This window comes from Pongo pygmaeus, chromosome 9 (assembly GCF_028885625.2).
Source record: "Pongo pygmaeus isolate AG05252 chromosome 9, NHGRI_mPonPyg2-v2.0_pri, whole genome shotgun sequence".
NCBI classification, from domain to species: domain Eukaryota; kingdom Metazoa; phylum Chordata; class Mammalia; order Primates; family Hominidae; genus Pongo; species Pongo pygmaeus.
The window spans coordinates 9,581,555-9,603,739 of record NC_072382.2 but is presented as its reverse complement, the minus strand read 5'-3'; the positions used below and the strand labels follow the sequence as shown (position 1 = coordinate 9,603,739).

The following is a 22,185-nucleotide window of genomic DNA, read 5'->3' as shown; positions in this document are numbered from 1 at the left end:
GCGGATCACAAGGTCAGGAGATCGAGACCATCCTGGCTAACAGGGTGAAACCCCGTCTCTACTAAAAATACAAAAAATTAGCCGGGCGTAGTGGCGGGTGCCTGTAGTCCCAGCTACTCGGGTGGCTGAGGCAGGAGAACGGCCTGAACCAGGGAGGCAGAGCTTGCAGTGAGCGGAAATTGCGCTACTGCGCTCCAGCTTGGACGACAGAACGAGTCTCCGTCTCAAAAAAAAAGAACACAAACTATATAGTATTTGCTCAGCAACTAATTAGTTCAGGCTTAGTAACTCAGAAAACTCAGTAAACAAACAAACAGCAACTACAGCAAGCAGCAACAATGAACCCGAGGAGGGAAGATAATCTGATTTCCAGAGTTTCCATAATATAGTATTTTATTTTTTATTTTATTTTATTTATTTTTTTGAGATGTAGTCTTGCACTGTTGCCTGGGCTGGTGTGCAGTGGCACGATTTTGGCTCACTGCAACCTCCACCTCCCAGGTTCAAGTGATTTTCCTGCCTCAGCCTCCCAAGTAGCTAGGATTATAGGCACCCACAACCACATCTGGCTAATTTTTTTTTTTCGTAGTTTTAGTAGAGATGGGGTTTCACTCTGTTGGCCAGGCTGGTCTCAAACTGCTGACCTTGTGATCTGCCTGCCTCAGCCTCCCAAAGTGGTGGGATTACAGGTGTGAGCCACGGTACCCAGCCAATATATTTTATATGGTTAGTTTTGAACAAAAATTGATGAGACATGCAAAGAGACAAGAAAGCATGGTCCATTCACAGGAAAAATACCCCAGTAATCAATAGAATTGGGTTTACTACTCAAAGGCTTAAATCTGTTTTTTAAGTATGTTCACAGAGCTAAAGGAAACGATGTCTAAAGAACTAAATGAGGCCAGGCACAGTGGCTCATGCGTGTAATCCCAGCATTTTGGGAGGCTGAAGTGGGAGGACCGCTTGAGCCCAGGAGTTCAAGACCAGCCTGGGTAACATAATAAGACTCCCATCTCTACAAAAAATCTTTTTTTTTGTTTTTTGAGACAGGGTCTTGCTCTGTTGCCCAGGCGCGATCTCTGCACACTGCAACATCTGCCTCCCTGGCTCAAGCGATTCTCCCAGCTCAGCCTCCCGAGTAGCTGGGACTATAGGTATGTGCTACCAGGATCAGCTAATTTTTGTATTTTTAGTAGAGATGGGATTTCACCATGTTTGGCCAGGCTGGTCTTGAACTCCTGATCTCAAGTGATCTGCCCACCTTAACCTCCCAAAGTGCTGGGATTATAGGTGTGAGCCACTGCGCCTGGCCTCTACGAAAAAAAAACTTTAAAAATTAGCTGTGTGGTGGCATGCACCTGTGGTCCTAGCTATCTAGGAGGCTGAGGTGGGAGGATTGCTTGCTTGAGTCCAGGAGGTTAGATTGCTATGAGATATGATCGTGCTACTGCACTCCAGCCTGGGTGACAGAGTGAGACCCCGTCTCAAAAAAAAAAAAAAAAAAAAGAAACTAAGAGAACAGTTCCATTTACAGTAATATCAAGAATAAAATATTTAGGAATATATTTAATAAAAGAAGTGAAGGTATTTTCGGTATTTTGTATACTGAAAACTATAAAACATTACTGAAAGAAGTTAAAGGAGGCTGAGCGTGGTGGCTCACGCCTGTAATCCCAGCACTTGGGAGGCCAAGGCAGGCGGATCACCAGGTCAGGAGATTGAGACCATCCTGGCTAACATGGTGAAAACCAGTCTCTACTAAAAATACAAAAAATTAGCCAGGTGTCATGGTGGGCACCTGTAGTCCCAGCTACTCAGGAGGCTGAGGCAGGAGAATGGCGCGAACCCGGGAGGCGGAGCTTGCAATGAGCTGAGATCGCGCCACTGCCCTCCAGCTTAGGCGACAGAGCAAGACTCCGTCTCAAAAAAAAAAAAAAAAAAAAAAAAAAAGAAGTTAAAGGAGACCTAAATAAATTAAGACATTCCATGTTCATTGATCAGAGAACTTTATGTTTTAACTTACTATTTAAGATGGCAATACTTCCCAAATTGATTCAGTGTCTTCCCTATCACTTTTCCAACTGACTTTTTTTTTTTTTTTTTTTTTGCAGAAATTGACAAACAGCATAAAATTGTATGAGGAATTGCAGGAGACCCAGAATTTCCCAAATAACCTTGTAAAAGAAGAACAAAGTTGGAAGACTCACACTTCCAAGTTTTTTGTTTTTTGTTTTTTTTGGAGACGGAGTTTGTTCTCATTTTGTGGCCCAGGCTAGAATGCAGTGGCATGATCGCAGTTCACTGTAATCTTGGCCTCCCAGGCTCATGATCCTCCCACCTCAGCCTCCTGAATAGCTGGGACCTCAGGTGTGTGCCACCACACCTGACTAATTAAAAAAATTTTTTTTGGGCTAGGCGTGGTGGCTCATTCCTGTAATCCCAGCATTTTGGGAGGCTGAGGTGGGTGGATCACTTGAGGTCAGGAGTTCGGGACCAGCCTTGCCAACATGGCGAAACCTCATCTCTACTAAAAATACAAAAATTAGCTGGGTGTCATGGCGCACGCCTGTAATTCCAGCTACTTGGGAGGCTGAGGCATGAGAATCGCTTGAACCAGGGAGGCAGAGTTTGCAGTTAGCCGAGATCGTGCCACTGCACTCCAGCCTGGGTGATGGAGTGAGACTATGTCTCAAAAAAAAAAAAAAAAAAAAAATTTGTAGAGACAGGATCTCCCTTTGTTGCCCAGGTTGGTCTTGAACTCCTGGGCTCAGGTGATCCTCCTGCTTTGGTTTCCCAAAGTGCTGGGATTATAGGTGTGAGCCACTGTACCTAGCACACTTCCAAGCTTTAAAACTTAGTATAAATCTACAATAACTAAGGTGGTGTAATATTGGCATAGGATAGATATCCAGATCAGCTGAATGGAATTGAGAGTCCAGAACAAACCCATGTATCTGTAGTCAACTGATTTTTTTTCCTGCAAGCTCATCCTTAAGGTCAACTGATTTTTGATAAGGATGCCAAGGTCATTGAATGGGGAGAATAATCTTTTCAACACATGGTGGAGTGCTGGGACAACTGGATATCCCCAGACAAAAGAATGAAGTTGAAGGCGGGGTACAGAGGCTCATGCTTGTAATCCCAGTGCTTTGGGAGGCCGAGGTGAGAGGATCACTTGAGTTCAGGGAGTTCAAGACCAGCCTGGGCAACGTAGTGAATCCTCAGTCTCTACAAACAATTTTTAAAAAAAGTTAGCCCTGTAGTCCCATCTACTCCAGTGACTGAGGTGGGAGGACTGCTTGAACCCAAGAGGTTAAGGCTGCAGCTGCATTACAGCCTGGGTGAGAGAGCAAAACTCTGTCTCAAGCAAACAAACCACAAAAACAAAAAAATAAGAGTGAAGTTGGATCCCTACCTCACATCACTTACAAAAATTAATTCAAAATGAATCATAGACCTACACATAAGAGCTAAAATTATAAAACTTTTTTTTTTTTTTTTTGAGATGGAGTTTCACTCTTGTTGCCCAGGCTTAAGTGCAATGGCGTGATCTCTGCTCACCGCAACCTCCTGGGTTCAAGCAATTCTCCTTCCTTAGCCTCCTGAGTAGCTAGGATTACAGGCATGCACCACCACGCCTGGCTAATTTTGTATTTTTAGTAGAGACAGAGTTTCTCCATGTTGGTCAGGCTGGTCTCGAACTCCCGAACTCAAGTGATCCGCCCTCCTTGGCCTCCCAAAGTGCTGGGATTACAGGCGTGAGCCACCGCACCTGGCCTATACAACTCTTAGAAGAAAACATAGGTATAAATTTTTATGACCTTGGATTATGCAGCAGTTTCTTAGGGATGACACCCAAAGTACAAATAACCAAAGATAAAAATAGATATATTGGACTTCATCAAAATTTAAATCTTGTGCTGTAAGGACGCTATCAAGAAAGTAAAAGGATCCTGGGCAACATGGCAAAACCTCGTCTCTACCAAAAATACAAAAAATAGCCACAGATCGTGGTGTACACCTGTAGTCCCAGCTACTTGGGAGGCTGAGGTGGGAAGATTACTTGAGCCCAGGAGGTTGATGCTGCAGTGAACTGAGATAGTGCCACTGCACTCCAGCCTGAGTGGCAGAGAGAGACCCTATTTCAAAAAATAACAATAAAAAAAATAAGGCTGGGCCCGGTGGCTCATGCCTGTAATCCCAGCACTTTGGGAGCCTGAGGTGGGCAGATCACCTGAGGTCAGGAGTTCAAGACCAGCCTGGCCAATATAGTGAAACCCCATCTCTAGTAAAAATACAAAAATTAGTCAGGCGTGGTGGCAGGCACCTGTAGTCCCAGCTACTCAGGAGGCTGAGGCAGGAGAATCGCTTGAACCCAGGAGGCGGAGGTTGCAGTGAGTCGAGATTGCGCCACTGCACTCCAGCCTGGGCAACAGAGCAAGACTCCGTCTCAAAAATAATAGTAATAATAAAATAAAAATAAAAGGACAGCCCACAGAATGGGAGAAAATATTTGAAAGTTATCTAATAAAAATCTAGTGTTCAGAACATACAAAGAACGTTTTTTAGCTCAGGGCTAAAAAGACAAATAACCCTAATTTAAAATGGGCAAAGGATTTGAATAGACACTTCTCCAGAGAAAACATACAAGTGGCCAAAAAGCACATATAAATATGCTCAACATCATTAGGTCAGGGAAATGCAAATCCAAACCACAAAATGCTGCACCCAGTGTGGAAGACAGTTTGACCATTCTTCAAAACCACACACAAGGTTACCATGTAATCTGGCAGTTTTACTCCTAGGAATATACCAAAGAGAATTGAAAACATATGTTCACACAAAAACATGTACACAAGTGTTCATAGCAGCGTTTTTTTGGTTTTTTTTTTTTTTTTTTGAGATGGAGTCTAGCTCTGTCACCCAGGCTAGAGTACAGTGGTGCCATCTTGGCTAACTGTAACCTCCGCCTCCCCAGTTCAAGCGATTCTCCTGCCTCAGCCTCCTGAGTAGCTGGGATTATAGGTGTGCACCTCCGCACCCGCCTAATTTTTTTTTTTTTTTTGTATATTTACTAGAGACGGGATTTCACCTTGTTGGCCAGGCTGGTCTTGAACTCCTGACCTCAAGTGATCCGCTTGCCTCGGCCTCCAAAAGTACTGGGATTACAGGCATGAGCCACCATGCGTGGCCAATAGCAGCACTTTTTATAATAGTCACAAAGTGGAAGCAATCCAAATGGCCATCAATTGATGAATGAATATAAACAAATATCCACACAGTGGAATATTATTCAGCCATAAAAATAGATATACTGACACAGGCTACAACATAGATTAACCTTGGAAACATGCTAATGTTTCCTATGCCTATGATTCCATTTCTGTTAAATGTATTCTGTAGAGAATAAACAAATCCATAGAGACAGAAACTAGATTAATGGTTGCCAAGTTCTAGGAGTGGGGGAATAAGGAATGACTGCCGAGGGTTACAGGGTTTCTTTAGGGGATGATGAAATGTTCTGGAATTACATAGTGAGGTTGTTTGTACAACCTTGTGAATATATTAAACATATTAAAAACCACTGAATTGGTATGTCAATTATATCCCAATTAAAAAGAAAACCAGGCATCGAGCCAGATTTGGCCCGCAGGCTGTAGTTTGCCAACCTCTCACCTAGACATTGAGTTTCATTATGTAATAATGCATTTACTTGTGTCAAAATTAGAAAGATCTCAAACATTATACAGGGAAAAGCCTCTTCTAATTCTTTTCTCCAGGCAAAGACAAAGCAGTCTTTGACAGTACATTTCACTGAAAATTAACAGAGGCCAGGTGTGGTGGCTCACGCCTGTAATCCCAACACTTTGTGAGGCAGAGGCAGGCAGATTGCTTGAGCTCAGGAGTTTGAGACCATCCTGGCCAACAGGTTATACCCGTCTCTACAAAAAATACAAAAATTAGCTGAGTGTGGTGTCATGTCCCTGTAGTCCCAGCTGCTCAGGAAGCTGAGGTGGAAGGCTTGTACCTGGGAGGCAGAGGTTGCAGTGAGCCAAGATAGTGTCACTGCACTCCAGCCTGGGTGACAGAGCCAGACCCTGTCTCAAAAAAAAAGAAAATTAACAGACATACAGAAAAGTGCACACAAGTGGACAGCTCCATGGATTTCACAAAGGGAACACAGTCACATAATCAGCATCCAGGTCGGGAAACAGCATAACCAGCAAAGCCCCCTGAGCCTCCTACCAGTTACCACCCAGTCCCCTCCCAAGGCAGCCAACATTCTTGCATCCAGATGGCTTTCACTCTCCCTGGTTCCCTGGTTGCAAACTGCTTTTCTTAACAAGCTTTTTTTTTTTTGAGACAGAGTCTTGCTCTGTCACCCAGGCTGGAGTGCAGTGGCCCAGTCTCGGCTCACTGCAACCTCTGCCTCCAGGGTTCAAGTGATTCTCCTGTCTTAGGCTCCCAAGTACCTGGGATTACAGGCACCTGCCACCACACTTAGCTAATTATTGTATTTTTAGTAGAGACGGAATTTCACCATGTTGGCCAGGCTGGTGACCTCAGGTGATCCACCTGCCTTGGCCTCCCAAAGTGCTGGGGTTACAGGCGTGAGCCACTGTGCCCGGCCTGCTTTTCTTAACAAGCTTGAAATGCAAAGATAAACAGTGTAGTCTTTATGACTGAATGGTACGGATGCTTTTCACTGTTGTTTTTGGATATGGTACAACTTTTATCTCCAGTTTAATGGCTCCATGGCTAGGAAGGCAGCGACAATGACAGCACACAGCAGTGTTGGGTTTTCTTTTACTCTCTTTTCCTAACAACTCAGTGTTTGGATTTTACCCTTTAGAAGTTGGATTCAAGTTTCCTTCTTGAGGTATCCCCTAAGTGTCATGGGCTCAAACACCCACTACCAAAAGAGTCTGCTCTTTTCATGGTAGCTTTTGGCAGACCTGGAAGGAGATTGTGTCACATGGCCTGTAAACAAAACCAGTAATTCACTGGGTGAAGACCAAATGCCTCATCAACTGCCAAGCCTCTGTCTGTCTCCCTTAGATCAGTAGCCCATGATCCCTTTACGAACCTCAGCCTCGGCTCTGCTTTTATTGTTTTTCACTGCATAGCGCTGCCTTTGCTATGTCCTTTAGTTCATCATCTATGAATTGGCAAGAAAAATTTTCCTGCCAGGCACAGTGGCTCACTCCTGTGCTCCCAGCACTTTGGGAGGCTGAAGTGGGAGCATTGCTTGAGCCCAGAAGTTTGAGACCAGCCTGGGCAACATAGAGAGACCCCATCTCTACACAAAATTTAAACAAAAATTAAAAAATTAGCCGGGTGTGATGGCGCTTGTGTGTAGTCCCAGCTACTTCAGAAGCTAAGGTAGGAGGATCACTTGAGCCCCAGAGTTCAAGGCTGCAGTAAGCTGTGTTTGCACCACTGTATGCCATCTTGGCTCACTGTAACCTCCGCCTCCCCAGTTCAGGTGATTCTCCTGCCTTAGCCTCCTGAGTAGCTGGGATTATAAGTGTGCACCACCATGCCTGTAGACAGAGCAAGACCCTATCTCAAGCAAAGAAACCCCAAAAAATTATGATTTTCCCAACAAAATGCAGGCAATGGTCCCTATGGTCCCAAAAGTAATATAGATGTTTCATATCATGTGATTTTATTCCTTAGTAACCTTCCTTTTTATGAAATCATCTCTAAGAGGGCTAAATGATCCTTTCCTGTGGACTGTGTTGTTAAAATGAAAAGTCCATGTTGCTGATACGTGATCTACCTTTCCATGTAATTTAAAAAAAAAAATCCCTTAATAGCTCTACAGATGTGAGCCCTGTAGATTCTTTGTCTCAGGCAGTTCTTTCTCTTGGATTTTCTCTAGTATTTTTTTCCTGCATTTTTTGTGTCTGTTTGTTCCTTGTCAAATTGACATCAATGCTTTTCCCCTTACTCACCCTTCCAGCTGTCTCCCCAAGTGGGGTAGATTCCCAGCGTTGCTTGGAGAACATTCCCACAGTCCCAGAGCCACACACAGAGCAGGTGTGGGTGTGTGAAGGCTCACAAGTGATTGCAGTTAGATATTTCCAGATTCTTCTTTATAAATGCTGATCAGTTTGCATAACCACCAGCAAAGAAAAGAATACCTCTTTCAATCTTTGACAGTCTAAGAAGTGAAAAGTGGTATCTCTTATTGTTTATAGTAACGTTTACAGGTTTTTTTTTTTTTTTTAGGGCTTTCTATTTATTCAATTATTATTATTTGAGACAGAGTCTTGCTTTATCACCCAGGTTAGAGTGCAGTGGCACAATCTCGGCTCACTGCAACTTCTGCCTCCAGGGTTCAAGCGATTCTCCTGCCTCAGCCTTCCCAGTAGCTAGGATTACAGGCACCTGCCACCACGCCCAACTACTTTTTGTATTTTTGGTAAAGACAGGTTTTACCATGTTGGCCAGGCTGGTCTCAAACTCCTGACCTCAAGTAATCTGCCTGCCTCGGCCTCCCAAGGTGCTGGAATTACAGGCATGAGCCACCGCGGCTGGCCTATTTATTTGATTATATCATCTGCAAATAGTGATACTTTTCCCTCCTTTCCAATTTGTGTATCTCCATAATATATCTCGTGACTCTAGCTGAGTTGGCTAATGCCCCAGAACAATGTAGATAACATTGGCAATCAAGGTTGTCCTTGCCATGTTTTGACTTTAATTGGAGTGCTTCTAGCACTGCCTCGGTAAACATGATACTGAGTTTTGGAGGTTAGGGAAATATTTAGCTGCTCATATGTTATTGAGAGTTTTTTAAAAATCAAGAATAGATGTTGAAATATCTCATCTATTAACATGGCAAATTATTATGAGATCCTCTAATTTTGAGTCATCCTGGCATTCATGAAACAAAAACCCTTTTGTGTTTATCAATTAGTATTTTAATATGCTGCTGGATTTTGCTTATTTATCTGTGCATCTCCATTTGTTTATTTAATTCATCCTTGCATCTCTATTTGTAAGAGATATGAATGTGTATATGTGAAGTATTTCTGTTATGTTTTCATAACAGTGTTATGTTTGTTCCATCAAGTTTGTGTGAGAGCTGTTCTTGTTTCTCTGCTGGGGCAGTGTTTACACAGAGAATTGGAAGGCACTGTCCTTCAAGCCGCCGCCACACCCCTGGACATCTGGGCCAGATGCCTTTGTGTGGAGGGGAAAGGGGAGGAGGACCTTTCTTTCACAACATTCTCTATTTTTTCTGTTTCTGTTTTCTTGTTTTTTGCAATCCATTTTGGTAAATCCTATTTTTGTAGCAAATCATCCATTTCATCCATAGAATTCACCAAGCCCTTACCAATTTAGTGTTTTCTTGGTATTTTACCCATGCTGCAATTTCAGTTTTGATTTCCTTTTCTGACCTCATAATTGGTTAACAATGAGGTTTTTTCGGCTGGGCACGGCTCGCGCCTGTAATCCCAGCACTTTGGGAGGCCAAGGCGGGTGGATCACTTGAGGTCAGAGACCAGTCTGGCCAACATGGGGAAACCCTCTCTACTAAAAGTACAAAAATTAGCCAGGCATGGTGGCACGTGCCTGTAATCCCAGCTACTTAGGGCTGAGGCAGGAGAATCGCTTGAACCCAGGAGATGGAGGTTGCAGTGAGCTGAGATCGCGCCACTGCACTGCAGCTTGGGCGACAGAGGGAGACCCTGTCTCAAAAAAAAAAAGAATGAGATTTTTTTCTTTGTGACCTACCATATGGAAAGGTTTGTATATATTTTATGACATTGTTTGGGAAAAATGCAAACTGTGTGCTTCCTATGCTCTCACATCACCACAATCATGACCACAGGAGAGTTCTGTGACCAAATGTGTTGGGTTTCTTCCCCACACACCAAGCAGCAGACACCCGCTGGTGTCCTCTGATTTAATTCCAACACTATTTACCCAGAGATAGCATCAGATTCCATGAGTTGAGGGCTGAGTCCCCAGGTCTGCTTCCCTTCAGGCACTAGTTCAGTCCCAAGTCTGCCTGCCCGCTTTCAGACACTAGCTGCAGGTCGGGGCCTCAGGCCTCCAGAATTTCTGACCAACTGGCTCCAGGTAGGGGTTTCCATTACTCCTTCTTTGGGCTCAGTTTGCTGGAGCGGCTCACAGAGCTTAGGATAGCACATTTGCCAGTTTATTACAAAGGATGTTACAAAGGGTACAGATGAAGAGGTGCATAGGGCGAGGTGTAGGAGAAGGAGCGTGGAGTTTCCATACCCTCCCCGGGTGTGCCACCCTCCAAGAGCCTCCAGAGCTGAGATCGCGCCACTGCACTCCAGCCTGGGCGACAGAGTGAGACTCTTTCTCAAACAAAACAAAACAAAAATATCTCCTGTTACAGATACACATTTCTGTCTTATCCTCTTCGCCTTTCTTTATGAGCATTGTTGGTATGTTCAATGGAATTAGGGAAATTAGTTGGGAAATGTTGGCAATTGTTGGACAAGAGATGATAGTGGCTTAGAAAGAAAATGTTGCAGGTAGACCTTCCATGACTTGGTAATGGATTGATTACTAGGTGTATTAATCCGGGTTCATACTGCTATAAAGAACTGCCCAAGACTGGGTAACTTATAAAGGAAAGAGGTTTAATTGACACAGTTCACAGCATGGCTGGGGAGGCCTCGGGAAACTTACAATCATGGCAGAAGGTGAAAGAGAAGCAAGGTGTCTTCTTCACAAGGCAGCAGGAAGGAGAAGTGCCAAGTGAAGCAGGGAGAGCCCCTAATAAAACCATCAGATCTCGCCGGGTGCGGTGGTTCACACCTGTAATCCCAGCACTTTGGGAGGCCACGGTGGGCGGATCATGAGGTCAGGAGATCGAGACCATCCTGGCTAACATGGTGAAACCCCATCTCTACTAAAAATACAAAAAATTAGCTGGGTGTGGTGGTGGGTGCCTGTAGTCCCAGCTACTTGGGAGGCTGAGGCAGGAGAATGGTGTGAACCTGGGAGGCGGAGCTTGCAGTGAACAGAGATCGCGCCACTGCACTCCAGCCTGGGCGACAGAGCGAGACTCTGTCTCAAAAAAAAAAAAAAAAAAAAAAAAACTATCAGAGCTGGTGAGAACTCACTATCACGAGAACAGCATGGGGGAGCCGCCCCCGTGATTCAATTACCTGCTCTCTCCCTTGACACGTGGGGATTATGGGATTACAATTCAAGATGAAATTTGGTTGGGACACAAAGATTAACCATATCACTAGGTGAAAGACAGGTAAGAATCAAAGATGACTTCCGAAAGGCCAAGAGTTTTGTTTTGGAGGTGTTACGTGTAAGCTCTTTGTGCACTGTCCCCATCAAGCTGTTAAATAGGTCATTAGGCAGCGCTCTGGTCAGGACAAGAGTCAGAAGTGTCTCAGTCACCACAGCTGCAGGATTGGATGAGACTTCTCAGGAGAGGGAGAGCAGAAGTCGTAGACTGTGCACAGAAGTCTGTTTGCTTTGCAGATTTAGAGGGAGTTGATGTTTGCTTTTATTTTCTCCATGAAGTACGTGTATGAAGCAGGGTCCCAGTTGAGAGGTAGTGAGCATGTATTGGAAGTTTTGTTGTTTTTTGTTTGTTTTTGAGATAGAGTCTCGCTCTGTTGTCCAGGCTGGAGTGCAGTGGGACGATCTCAGCTCACTGCAACTTCCGCCTCCCAGGTTCGAGTGATTCTCTTGCCTCAGCCACCCGAGTAGCTGGGATTACAGGTACACCATGATGCCTGGCTAATTTTTTTATTTTTAGTAGAGCTGGGGTTTCGCCATGTTGGCCAGGCTGGTCTCAAACTCCTGACCTCAAGTGATCCACCTGCCTCGGCCTCTCAAAGTGCTGGGATTACAGGCATAAGCCAATGAGCCCAGCCTTGTATTGGAGTTTTGAGGGCTGAGGAGAAAATGTTACTTTGGAAAATGGGAAAATAGACCCACTAGAAGGTTTGGAAGGATGGCTGGGCAGTGTGGAGTGCCACTTTGGGACTTGAGGTCATAAAGTTTAAAGGGAGACCAGTTGGGGTGATTGGTTCAGGTGCCAGGGGTAAGTGGCTCATTGGGCTTAACCTGCACTAGGGTTTTGTCTGACAAGTAATGGAGGCGGGTGGGGCAAGAGAGGCAAGGGGGCTTGCGAACGTGTGATGATGCTGATGGAGGACCCCAAATTCTGAGAGGAGTGAGGGGGAAGGAAGTGAAGCCAGGAGGGGCATTGTGAACAGGGACCAGGTGCTGGGGTCAGTGTGTCCAGACTTCCTGCAGAGACCAACGGATTGTCAGAGAGGGCAGAAAGGGTGAGTGGCCCGAATTACAAAGGCAGCGTGGCTTGAGGCTGAGATTTTAGAGGGGGCAGTTCTTGGTGATGGCAAGGAGAGGGTGGATCAGAAAAGGAAAATGCAAGAATAGGTGGAATTGGCCGTGCACGGTGGCTCACGCCTGTAATCCCAGCACTTTGGGAGGCCGAGGCGGGCGGATTACGAGGTCAGGAGATCGAGACCATCCTGGCTAACATGGTGAAATCCCGTCTCTACTAAAAATACAAAAAATTAGCCAGGCGTGGTGGCAGGCGCCTGTAGTCCCAGCTACTCAGGAGGCTGAGGCAGGAGAATGGTGTGAATCCGGGAGGCGGAGCTTGCAGTGAGCCGAGATGGCGCCACTGCACTCCAGCCTGGGTGACAGAGCAAGACTCAGTCTCAAAAAAAAAAAAGAATAGGTGGAATTGAGGCGGTCAGTGAACAGTCAGGAACGTTGGAAGGCTCATCCATGTGGATGTGCACAAGGAGGTGACAGGAGGAGGACAAGAGGAGGCAGTGATCGGGAACTGAGAGGAGTGTCAGAGGACAGTAGAGACAGCAAAGAGGAGGGTTGTGGCTTGATGGCATGGTCTTCCGAGAAGCCGGGGTTTTGAAGAGAGGAGGTCTAGGCATGATTTAGAAGCATGAAGGGACCAGACTCCCAGGCACCTGGTGTATGAAAAGAAGAACAGCCTCCCTAGGCAGGATTCTATCAGGACCAAAGGGAAAGGGCCATTCAGAGAAGACAGCCCATGTTCCGGAAAGCACGTGAAAGGCTTTGGGAGATCTGGAAAGGAGATGAGGGTGAACAAGAATGTATTGCCTCCTCCGGGCAGTGCGCTGGGCACGCAGATGCGCCTGGGAGCCAGCGGTCCCTGCCTTGGCTGCTTATGGTCTGATGGAACACAGTGTAGCACAGTGGTGGCAGCTGGCTAAGCACCTGCGGCCTGCTTCGGATCTGGACTAAGTCTGAGGGCTGGCTCTCCTGGGCACCAGGGCTAGGGGGTCACGGGGGGTATGTGAGTGACGCCTGCTTTGGGAACATAAACCCCCTCCCCCGCCCCCATGTGCGCTGTGACCCGCGCCCTCGCAGTCCTTTCTCTCGAATCATTCATGCGCCCCTGGAGCAAGCTGGGGCGTCTGTGAAGGGGTGAGTGAGAACGAGCTGAGGTTGCGCCCGCCCTGCAGTCACCTGCTCTCCCCTTTTCCCCGCCCCTGCCCTCCTAGACACCATCCGGAAGATGAAGAACGATTTCCGGAAGATGGAGGATGAGATGGACCGGCTGGCCACCAACATGGCAGTGATCACCGACTTCAGCGCTCGCATCAGCGCCACGCTGCAGGACCGCCACGAGCGCATCACCAAGCTGGCAGGTGGGCGCCGCCGGGCAGGGCCTGCAGTGGGCCTTTCCTGGGGCTCTGGGGCTAACGTCACCCTCCATCCCCTAGGGGTCCATGCGCTGCTGCGGAAGCTGCAGTTCCTCTTTGAGCTGCCCTCGCGCCTCACCAAGTGCGTGGAACTGGGCGCCTACGGGCAGGCGGTGCGCTACCAGGGCCGCGCGCAGGCCGTGCTGCAGCAGTACCAACACCTGCCCTCGTTCCGCGCCATCCAGGACGACTGCCAGGTCATTACGGCCCGTCTGGCCCAGCAGCTGCGGCAGCGCTTCAGGTGTGGCCCCTCTGCCCTGACCCCAGCGCTCCCGCCAGCCCCGAGCCCCATCTGTGCCCGGCTCCTGGGCCCTCCTGGAGCTGTCGCCCAGCCCTGTGTGTGCTTTGCTTTCCTGCTCCTGCCCCATCCACCGGCAGCCCCGGCCCTGCCCTTCACTACCTCTCCCTCGTGCAGGGAGGGCGGCTCAGGCGCCCCGGAGCAGGCAGAGTGCGTGGAGCTGCTGCTGGCCCTGGGCGAGCCTGCGGAGGAGCTGTGCGAGGAGTTCCTGGCGCACGCCCGCGGCCGGCTGGAGAAGGAGCTGAGAAGCCTGGAGGCCGAGCTGGGGCCCTCGCCTCCGGCTCCCGACGTGTTAGAGTTCACCGACCGTGGAGGCAGTGGCTTCGTGGGCGGCCTCTGCCAGGTGGCGGCGGCCTACCAGGAGCTGTTTGCGGCCCAGGGCCCAGCAGGTGCCGAGAAGCTGGCGGCCTTCGCCCGGGAGCTGGGCAGCCGCTATTTTGCGCTGGTGGAGCGGCGGCTGGCGCAGGAGCAGGGTGGTGGTGACAACTCACTGCTGGTGCGGGCGCTGGACCGCTTCCACCGGCGCTTGCGGGCTCCTGGGGCCCTGTTGGCCGCTGCCGGGCTCGCAGACGCTGCCACGGAGATCGTGGAACGAGTGGCCCGCGAGCGCCTGGGCCACCACCTGCAGGGTCTCCGGGCGGCCTTCCTGGGCTGCCTGACTGACGTCCGCCAGGCGCTGGCAGCGCCTCGCGTGGCTGGGAAGGAGGGCCCTGGCCTGGCCGAGTTGCTGGCTAACGTGGCCAGCTCCATCCTGAGCCACATTAAGGCCTCTCTGGCAGCAGTGCACCTTTTCACCGCCAAAGAGGTGTCCTTCTCCAACAAGCCCTACTTCCGGGTACGCCTCCTCTTGGGTGTTCCTTGTTCAACCTGCTGGTTGACCCTCCAAAACCTTTTATACCAGTGCTTGGGAAACTGGGGAAACCAGGCACTCTGGGTGTGGTTTCAGGTTCTTATGCATGGTCTGGGGGGTGGGGAAGGCTCGGGGCATCTGCAGCTGGGCTGAGAAGCAGGGCTTGGTGGGGTCCCCAGTGTTGGCTTTCTCTGCCCCCACTCAGGGAAGTTGCTCCGGGGTACTTAGAATGCAGGATGATGCTGTCCCTTGCAGAGGGGGCTGGGGCACTTAGAGCCCCAGCAGAGGGTCATTAACAGCCCTACCTGGAAGAGGGGACCTGCTGTGGACCTGGGCACCTTCTCCTTGCAGGGTGAGTTCTGCAGTCAGGGTGTCCATGAGGGCCTCATCGTGGGCTTCATCCGCTCTATGTGCCAGACGGCTCAGAGCTTCTGCGACAGCCCTGGGGAGAAGGGGGGTGCCACACCACCTGCCTTGCTCCTGCTGCTCTCCCGCCTCTGCCTGGACTACGAGACGGCCACCATCTCCTACATCCTCACTCTCACTGATGAACAGTTTCTGGTGCAGGTGAAGCACTAGCTCCTAGCGGGGCAGGGAATGGTGTTGCTGGGAATGTAGGTGGCTGGACAGTGTCCTCATGGCCAGACCTCAGACCAGCTGCCTGTGTGTACCCCAGCCTCCACCTTGCCCAATCTGTGCCCAGCTCCTGGTTGGCAGTGGCCCCTGAGCTGCCCCCCATACCCACTCCCTCTGTCCTCTGCCTCCTTGGCTCAGGATCAGTTCCCAGTGACGCCCGTGAGCACACTGTGTGCAGAGGCCAGGGAAACGGCGCGGCGACTGCTGACCCACTACGTGAAGGTGCAGGGCCTGGTCATATCACAGATGCTGCGCAAAAGCGTGGAAACTCGCGACTGGCTCAGCACTCTGGAGCCCCGGAATGTGCGGGCTGTCATGAAGCGGGTGGTGGAGGATACCACCGCCATCGACGTGCAGGTGCTGCCCAGGCTGGCCGGGGGAGCCCTGACGCAGGCTGGGGGTGCTGTCCCTTCAAGAGGGGCTGGGGCAGCAGAGGATCACTAGCAGTCCCTGCCTGGAGGAGGGGACATGTGTATCTGGGCTTCTCACAGGGCCAGTTCTGTAGCCAGGGCATCTGTGAGGGAACCCCAAGGGAACAAGTCTCCAAGGATGAAGACGAAAGGGGCTGGGCAGTGCCTATGTCCACGGTCTTGTTCCTCCTCAGCCCAGGATTATGACATTTTCGCCCCTATCTTACCTGTGGAGAAGCAGAGGCTCAGGGTTACCCAGGAAGTCAGGGCAGGGTGCTGAAGATTAGGCCTCAGACCAACTCTTGTATCCTGCCTTTGCCCCACTCCACTGGTTCTATAAATAGCGACCATGTACCTACTAAATAGCAGGCCCCGCGGTGATTACCCTGTGATCCTTGTAATGCTTGAGTAGCTGACTTAGGGCGTCCTCAGCACCGATGGGCTGGTGGTTTCCCCTGACTCGGGCCTCCTTGCAGTACCTCTTTTTACCACCAGGTGGGGCTCCTGTACGAAGAGGGTGTTCGCAAGGCCCAGAGCAGCGACTCCAGCAAGAGGACCTTCTCCGTGTACAGCAGCTCTCGGCAGCAGGGCCGCTACGCCCCCAGCTATACCCCCAGGTCTGGCTGGTCAGGGGAGCCCCAGGGGGAAGGGACAAAAGAGGGCGAAGGTGCAGGGCGGGCTCTGATTCCTTGTCTTCCCCAATCCAGTGCCCCGATGGACACCAACCTCTTGAGCAATATCCAGAAGCTATTCTCTGAACGTATTGATGTGTTCAGCCCTGTGGAGTTCAACAAGGTCCGACTTCCAACGTGACTCAGACTTCCAGGGAGCCCGGGGAGGGTTGGTTGGAGCAGCCCCACACCTGCCCAAGGAGCCCCAGGACTCTGTGACCAACTGGGGGTGACCTTGACCCTCCAGTCTCTGTCTCTAGGGCTGTTTTTAGGTAGTACAGAGTGCCCTGCCCCCAAATCCCACAGCTCTTGTCCCAGGCTTGGTGTGTGCCCAGCCTGAGTCTGGGTGCTGACCTGGGATTACTCTTTGCCCTTGTCCTTATCACCACAGTGGTCTTGGGTCCTCCCCAGGGTTTTCTGTTCACCCATGGTCCCTGCCCCACCTCACCCCAAGCTCAGGGATGCCTCTGATTGCTGGGCCCTACCTGTCCCCTGCCCTCCAGATGACGGCGCTAACATTGTATCCCTCCCCTCTTATCTGCCCCGGAGACTTTCTGCCTCATCCCAGCTATTTCCATCGTATGTCTCCCGGGCCCCTGCTTGGAACTTGGGTGCCCCCCCCAACACCTGCTGTCCCCAAGCTGCATCCCTGTGTCCCTGCGTGCAGGTGTCGGTGCTGACTGGCATCATCAAGATCAGCCTGAAGACGCTGCTGGAGTGTGTGCGGCTGCGCACCTTTGGGCGCTTCGGGCTGCAGCAGGTGCAAGTGGACTGCCACTTTCTGCAGCTCTACCTGTGGCGTTTTGTGGCCGACGAAGAACTCGTGCACTTGCTGCTAGACGAAGTGGTGGCCTCGGCTGCCCTGCGCTGCCCAGACCCTGTGCCCATGGAGCCTAGTGTGGTCGAGGTCATCTGCGAGCGCGGCTAGGCGCAGCCGCTGCTATGCACCGGCCTGTCCCGGCACCCCATGGCACCCAGGCTCTGGTCTCGGTGGTCCTTCCCCGCAGGCAGGTGTCAGGACCCGCCTAATAAACATGTGTGGCCTCCCCCTCTCGCTTGCTGGGCGGGCCTTTCCGGGGGCGGGGTTTTGAAGCTGAAGCTTCTGAGGCGCGCGCGTCGGGTCCGCCCCCGAGCGCCGATTGGCTGGTGTGCTGGGCCCAGCATGGGCAGGGGGCGGTTCCACTTAAAAACCCTGGGACAAGAGCGGTCCTTGTCTGCGTTCGGTGTCCAGGCAGGTGCGGGTGCCGCGGGGCCGGATCCTCCGCGCAGCCGAGTCCATCTCCTGGGAAATGGGGTGGACTGTGTTTCCTTGACCGACTATTGTGAACTCCCTGTCTCTCCGGCGGAGCGGAGACCATGGCCCCCACTCAGGGCCCGCGGGCCCCGCTGGAATTCGGAGGGCCCCTGGGTAATGGGGCAGTGAGAGGGGACCGCGGGCAAAGGCTGAGCGAAGGAGAGCTGGAGCGGGTGAACTAAGAGCGGGGGCGAGATCTGAGGATGGAAGGCTTTGGGGGTGTCGGAGGCAGAGGGACCTGGGGGTTTGCAGCGAAGGGTAGCTGGAGAGGGAGAGCTGAGGAGGGGCCGGTTCTGGGGGCTGCAGAACGGGGATTTATGGTGTCAACTGGAAGCAGGAGGAGGGTCTTCGAGGGGGCCTGGGGGCGGGGGACCAAGATGGACGCCTGGGAAGGGAACTGGGAGGCAGCGGGGTGCCTGGGGGCCGAGGGCTGAGGACGGGGTGCGGAGGCGCACTCTGAAAATGCCGAGAGGGTCCCGCAGAAACGTCAGGGCGCCCGTGGGGGCCGGCGGGGAGCTGGGGGGCTAGGGGCGGACGCCCGACGTGATGGCCCTTCCCGCAGGCGCCGCGGCTCTGCTGCTGCTGCTGCCCGCCACCATGTTCCACCTGCTCCTGGCGGCCCGTTCGGGCCCCGCGCGCCTGCTGGGTCCACCCGCGTACCTGCCTGGACTGGAGGCGCTGTGGAGCCCACGGGCGCTGCTGCTGTGGCTCGCCTGGCTCGGCCTGCAGGCGGCGCTCTACCTACTGCCGGCGCGCAAGGTGCGGGCCCCGCTCGCGGACGCTCGGGGGAGGGAAGCGAAGTGGCTCGGCGAGGGAGAGGACGCCCCAGGCCTTATCAGAGCCCCCTTGGACCCGCAGGTGGCCGAGGGGCAGGAATTGAAGGACGAGAGTCGCCTGCGCTATCCTATTAACGGTGCCTAGGGGACGGGCCCTCGCGCTGGAGTTTAGCGGCCGGGGGTGGAGCTCCAGGCCTTGCGGGGAGGTCCACGGAGATTGGCCTCCACCCCAGGCTCCTTTGTGTGCCTCTGTTACGCCCAGGACAGACGCCGGGGGCTCTCCCTAAGCCCCTCGTCCCCACACCCTTACCCCATTTACTGCTACTCTGTGCACCACAGCAGTGGCTGGGGTGATCCTCTGAAGGCCAGGGTGGCAGCCTAATGCTTGGGGCAGGGTCTGTGGCCCCCCTGAGTTTTGGGCTCTGTGTGTGTTTGCGGGGTGGGGATGTGGAGGCGCGCAGCCCCAGGGCTCACTGTGCGCTGTGGTTCAGGCTTCCAGGCCCTGGTGCTGACAGCCCTGTTGGTGGGGCTGGGGATGTCAGCGGGGCTGCCTCTGGGGGCGCTCCCGGAAATGCTCCTGCCCTTGGCGTTTGTCGCCACCCTCACCGCTTTCATCTTCAGCCTCTTTCTCTACATGAAGGCGCAGGTAGCCCCAGTTTCGGCCCTGGCACCTGGGGGCAACTCAGGTGAGAGGGGTCCCGGGGTGGAGATGGAGGCAGATCGGGGAGTCTGCCTGTACATTCACTCTCCAATATTCTCCAGGCAATCCGATTTACGACTTTTTTCTGGGACGGGAGCTCAACCCTCGTATCTGTTTCTTCGACTTCAAATATTTCTGTGAACTGCGACCTGGCCTCATCGGCTGGGTATGTTGGGCTTGACTGAGCTGGCCTCAGGCCAGGGGGAGGGTTAGGGTGGGTGAGCAGCGCTTGGGCAGGTGAGGGCCAGAACTGCGCAGATGCGAATCATTAATCATTCATATTCCACAAACATTTGTTAAATCCACCTGTGCCCTAGGCACTGCTCTAGGTACTGGGAGACAAAAATAAAGTTAGAGGCAAGAAAAACATCTTTGCCACAGACAGCCTACATTCTGGTGGGAAAGAGACAAAAAATAAAATATATACAGCATGTCAGGGATGACGTTAGGAGAGCACGTGCAATTCTCAACAGCAGTCAAACACAGAATCTATTTTCAGGGAGTGACCGCATGCTGCTTGATGGTCAAGGCAGTGCAGAACCTGAAATTGATCGCTGGGTTTAGCAACTTAACCCGTCACTAGTGGCCTTGACAACATTCCAACTGTGATCTCTGGTTCTGTGGCCAAGATTACCCAAAGAAACTCTTGGGCAAGGCCTCTCCTGTCGCCCTGGAAATTATCTTACCCGAGGCAGGAGTGCTAGGTGCCCACCCTAGATCTGGGTCCTGGCCTGATGACAGGCACATCTGAGGCCACTTCCTCATCTATGAAATGGGATAAAATTAAAGCTTTCTCCTAAGATTACTGGGAAGATTAGAAGAGGTAATCTTCATGATAGAACAGAGCTCAGTGTCAAATGCAGGCGCCCAGCACAGGCTTGCTCCGGCTAGCCACCACTGAGCACGTACCACTTGCCAGGGACGCTATGGAGGGCTTCAAACACGATGATGCCATTGAGTCATGACAGGCCCATGATTATCCCCATGTTTAACACAGGGGTGGGGGAAAGTAGGCTGTGGAGAGGGCAAGCAACCTGCCCAAGTGATGATGCTGAGATTTGAAAACAGGTCTGTTTGAGCTCTGAAGCCTCAGCCCAAAAGGGCTTAGGACAGACAAGGCAAGAAGAAACAGGCTGCAGGCACCTCCCCTGTACACAGTCTCTGTCCTTGGGTCCAGGGCCTGGATCCACTTAACAAAGAGCTGGAGTGTAACTGACAGTTGAGAAGGGCAGAGGCTGGCCACTGCTCTGCCCAGGGCTGCCACTTCTGTGGAGACTATTGCCTTGTTCCCCCTCCCCCAGGTCCTCATCAACATGGCCCTGTTGATGAAGGAGGCAGAGCTTCGGGGCAGTCCCTCACTGGCCATGTGGCTGGTCAATGGCTTCCAGTTACTCTACGTGGGTGATGCCCTCTGGCATGAGGTGAGGCTGGACTGGACGAGAGTGGGTGTCTGAGGGCTGCATGGGGACTAAGCCAGTGCGTCTGGGTCTTGTCCCTGCAGGAGGCCATCCTCACCACCATGGATATCACACATGACGGGTTTGGCTTCATGCTGGCGTTTGGGGACATAGCCTGGGTGCCCTTCACCTACAGCCTGCAGGCCCAGTTCCTGCTGCACCACCCGCAGTCCCTGGGATTGCCCATGGCCTCCGTCATCTGCCTCATCAATGGTCAGTCAGGAAGGGGCAGCAGGCTAGGTCCATCTTCCCCCTCTCCCTTTGATTCATGCTCTGTTTACACACACCACCACATAGGTGCTAACCCCCAGGTTCTCTAAAGCCAGGGCAGGGTCCTGGGTGTCCAGGCAGAGTCTGGGCTGCAGACAAGTTGGGCAGATGGTCGGGGTCAGGCAGGAGGCTGCAACCCTTGACCTTGACCACCGGTTCACACTCTCTCACCAGCTATTGGTTACTACATCTTCCGTGGGGCGAATTCCCAGAAAAACACTTTCCGAAAGAATCCTTCTGACCCCAGAGTGGCTGGTAAGCTGGGTCTCTAGGGCCATGGGTGAGGTGGGGCAGCTGGGCTTCCTTAACTCCCCACTCTGCTATCTTTCCCCAGGGCTTGAGACCATCTCTACAGCCACAGGGCGGAAACTGCTGGTGTCTGGGTGGTGGGGTATGGTCCGCCATCCCAACTACCTTGGAGACCTCATCATGGCTCTGGCTTGGTCCTTGCCCTGCGGTGAGTGGCCCATGTGGACATGGGTAGGGACATGTGAGGAGAAGAGGTGGCTCAGCGACCACAGGATGCCTACTTTGGGTATGCACCCGTGAGAGTAGTCAGAGAGCTGGGGATGGACCCAGTGTGTGGCTGGGGCACACCTCTGTGCCAACCTAGTACCGTGTGCTTTGCTGCAGACCCTGGAGCTTTTGCTGCTGAGCCCTGATGCCCACATGAGCCATGAGGTGTGGAAACGTTTGTGAACTGAGAGGGGGAGGGGGCTGGCAGGGTGGTCACAGAGCCTCTTTCTCTACAGGGGTGTCACACCTGCTGCCCTACTTCTACCTCCTCTACTTCACCGCGCTGCTGGTGCACCGTGAGGCCCGGGATGAGCGGCAGTGCCTGCAGAAGTACGGCCTGGCCTGGCAGGAGTACTGCCGGCGCGTGCCTTACCGCATCATGCCCTACATCTACTGAAGCGGCTCCACCACCCCAGGTGGGGGCATGTGCCCACTCATCCACCAGCACACCCAGGACCAGGAGCCTGGACACACTTGGGACTCAAGGGCTTGCACCCCACCCAGCCCTGAGCATGAACAGCCTCAAAGAAGAGGTGGTTTAGAGCAAGGAAAAAAATGAAACCAGTGACCAAAA

The 22,185-nt window shown here is 51.9% G+C and overlaps 2 protein-coding genes across 6 annotated transcripts in view; both read left to right on the top strand.

Moving 5' to 3' along the window:
* The window catches only part of VPS51 (VPS51 subunit of GARP complex), a 25,115-nt gene extending 7,469 nt beyond the window's left edge, over positions 1 to 17,646 (top strand). Inside the window, exons 3-10 of one of the 4 annotated variants that reach the window (XM_054437501.2) lie at positions 13,533 to 13,679; positions 13,755 to 13,974; positions 14,149 to 14,866; positions 15,233 to 15,448; positions 15,656 to 15,874; positions 16,423 to 16,544; positions 16,635 to 16,722; positions 17,266 to 17,646. In XM_054437501.2, coding sequence (XP_054293476.1) covers positions 13,533 to 13,679; positions 13,755 to 13,974; positions 14,149 to 14,866; positions 15,233 to 15,448; positions 15,656 to 15,874; positions 16,423 to 16,544; positions 16,635 to 16,722; positions 17,266 to 17,526 — 1,991 coding nt within the window. In that variant the 3' untranslated portion in view covers positions 17,527 to 17,646. Of the gene's footprint in view, positions 1 to 13,532; positions 13,680 to 13,754; positions 13,975 to 14,148; positions 14,867 to 15,232; positions 15,449 to 15,655; positions 15,875 to 16,422; positions 16,545 to 16,634; positions 16,723 to 17,147 lie in introns of all 4 variants that reach the window. The other 3 variants (XM_063671724.1, XM_063671726.1, XM_063671725.1) reach the window with 3 other exon arrangements.
* On the top strand, positions 17,566 to 22,185 carry TM7SF2 (transmembrane 7 superfamily member 2). 2 transcript variants are annotated; one of them, XM_054437516.2, is made up of 10 exons: positions 17,566 to 17,833; positions 18,455 to 18,651; positions 18,751 to 18,805; positions 19,160 to 19,354; positions 19,431 to 19,534; positions 20,670 to 20,789; positions 20,870 to 21,038; positions 21,270 to 21,350; positions 21,430 to 21,552; positions 21,848 to 22,185. In XM_054437516.2, the coding sequence occupies exons 1-10, from the start codon at positions 17,566 to 17,568 to the stop codon at positions 22,006 to 22,008; spliced, it is 1,473 nt and encodes a 490-aa protein (XP_054293491.1). In that variant the 3' UTR covers positions 22,009 to 22,185. The 2 variants fall into 2 exon arrangements, with proteins under 2 accessions (XP_054293491.1, XP_054293490.1); XM_054437515.2 differs by having other exon boundaries at positions 17,772 to 18,006.

What these genes read in the sequence shown, in the direction of transcription:
- TM7SF2 (XM_054437516.2), top strand. Translation starts at nt 17,566, where the DNA reads ATGGCACCCAGGCTCTGGTCTCGGTGGTCCTTCCCCGCAGGCAGGTGT. An exon ending in ACCTACTGCCGGCGCGCAAG is followed by an intron (nt 18,652 to 18,750) that starts GTGCGGGCCCCG and finishes TTGGACCCGCAG; the next exon opens with GTGGCCGAGGGGCAGGAATT. An exon ending in GACCTGGCCTCATCGGCTGG is followed by an intron (nt 19,535 to 20,669) that starts GTATGTTGGGCT and finishes CCCCTCCCCCAG; the next exon opens with GTCCTCATCAACATGGCCCT.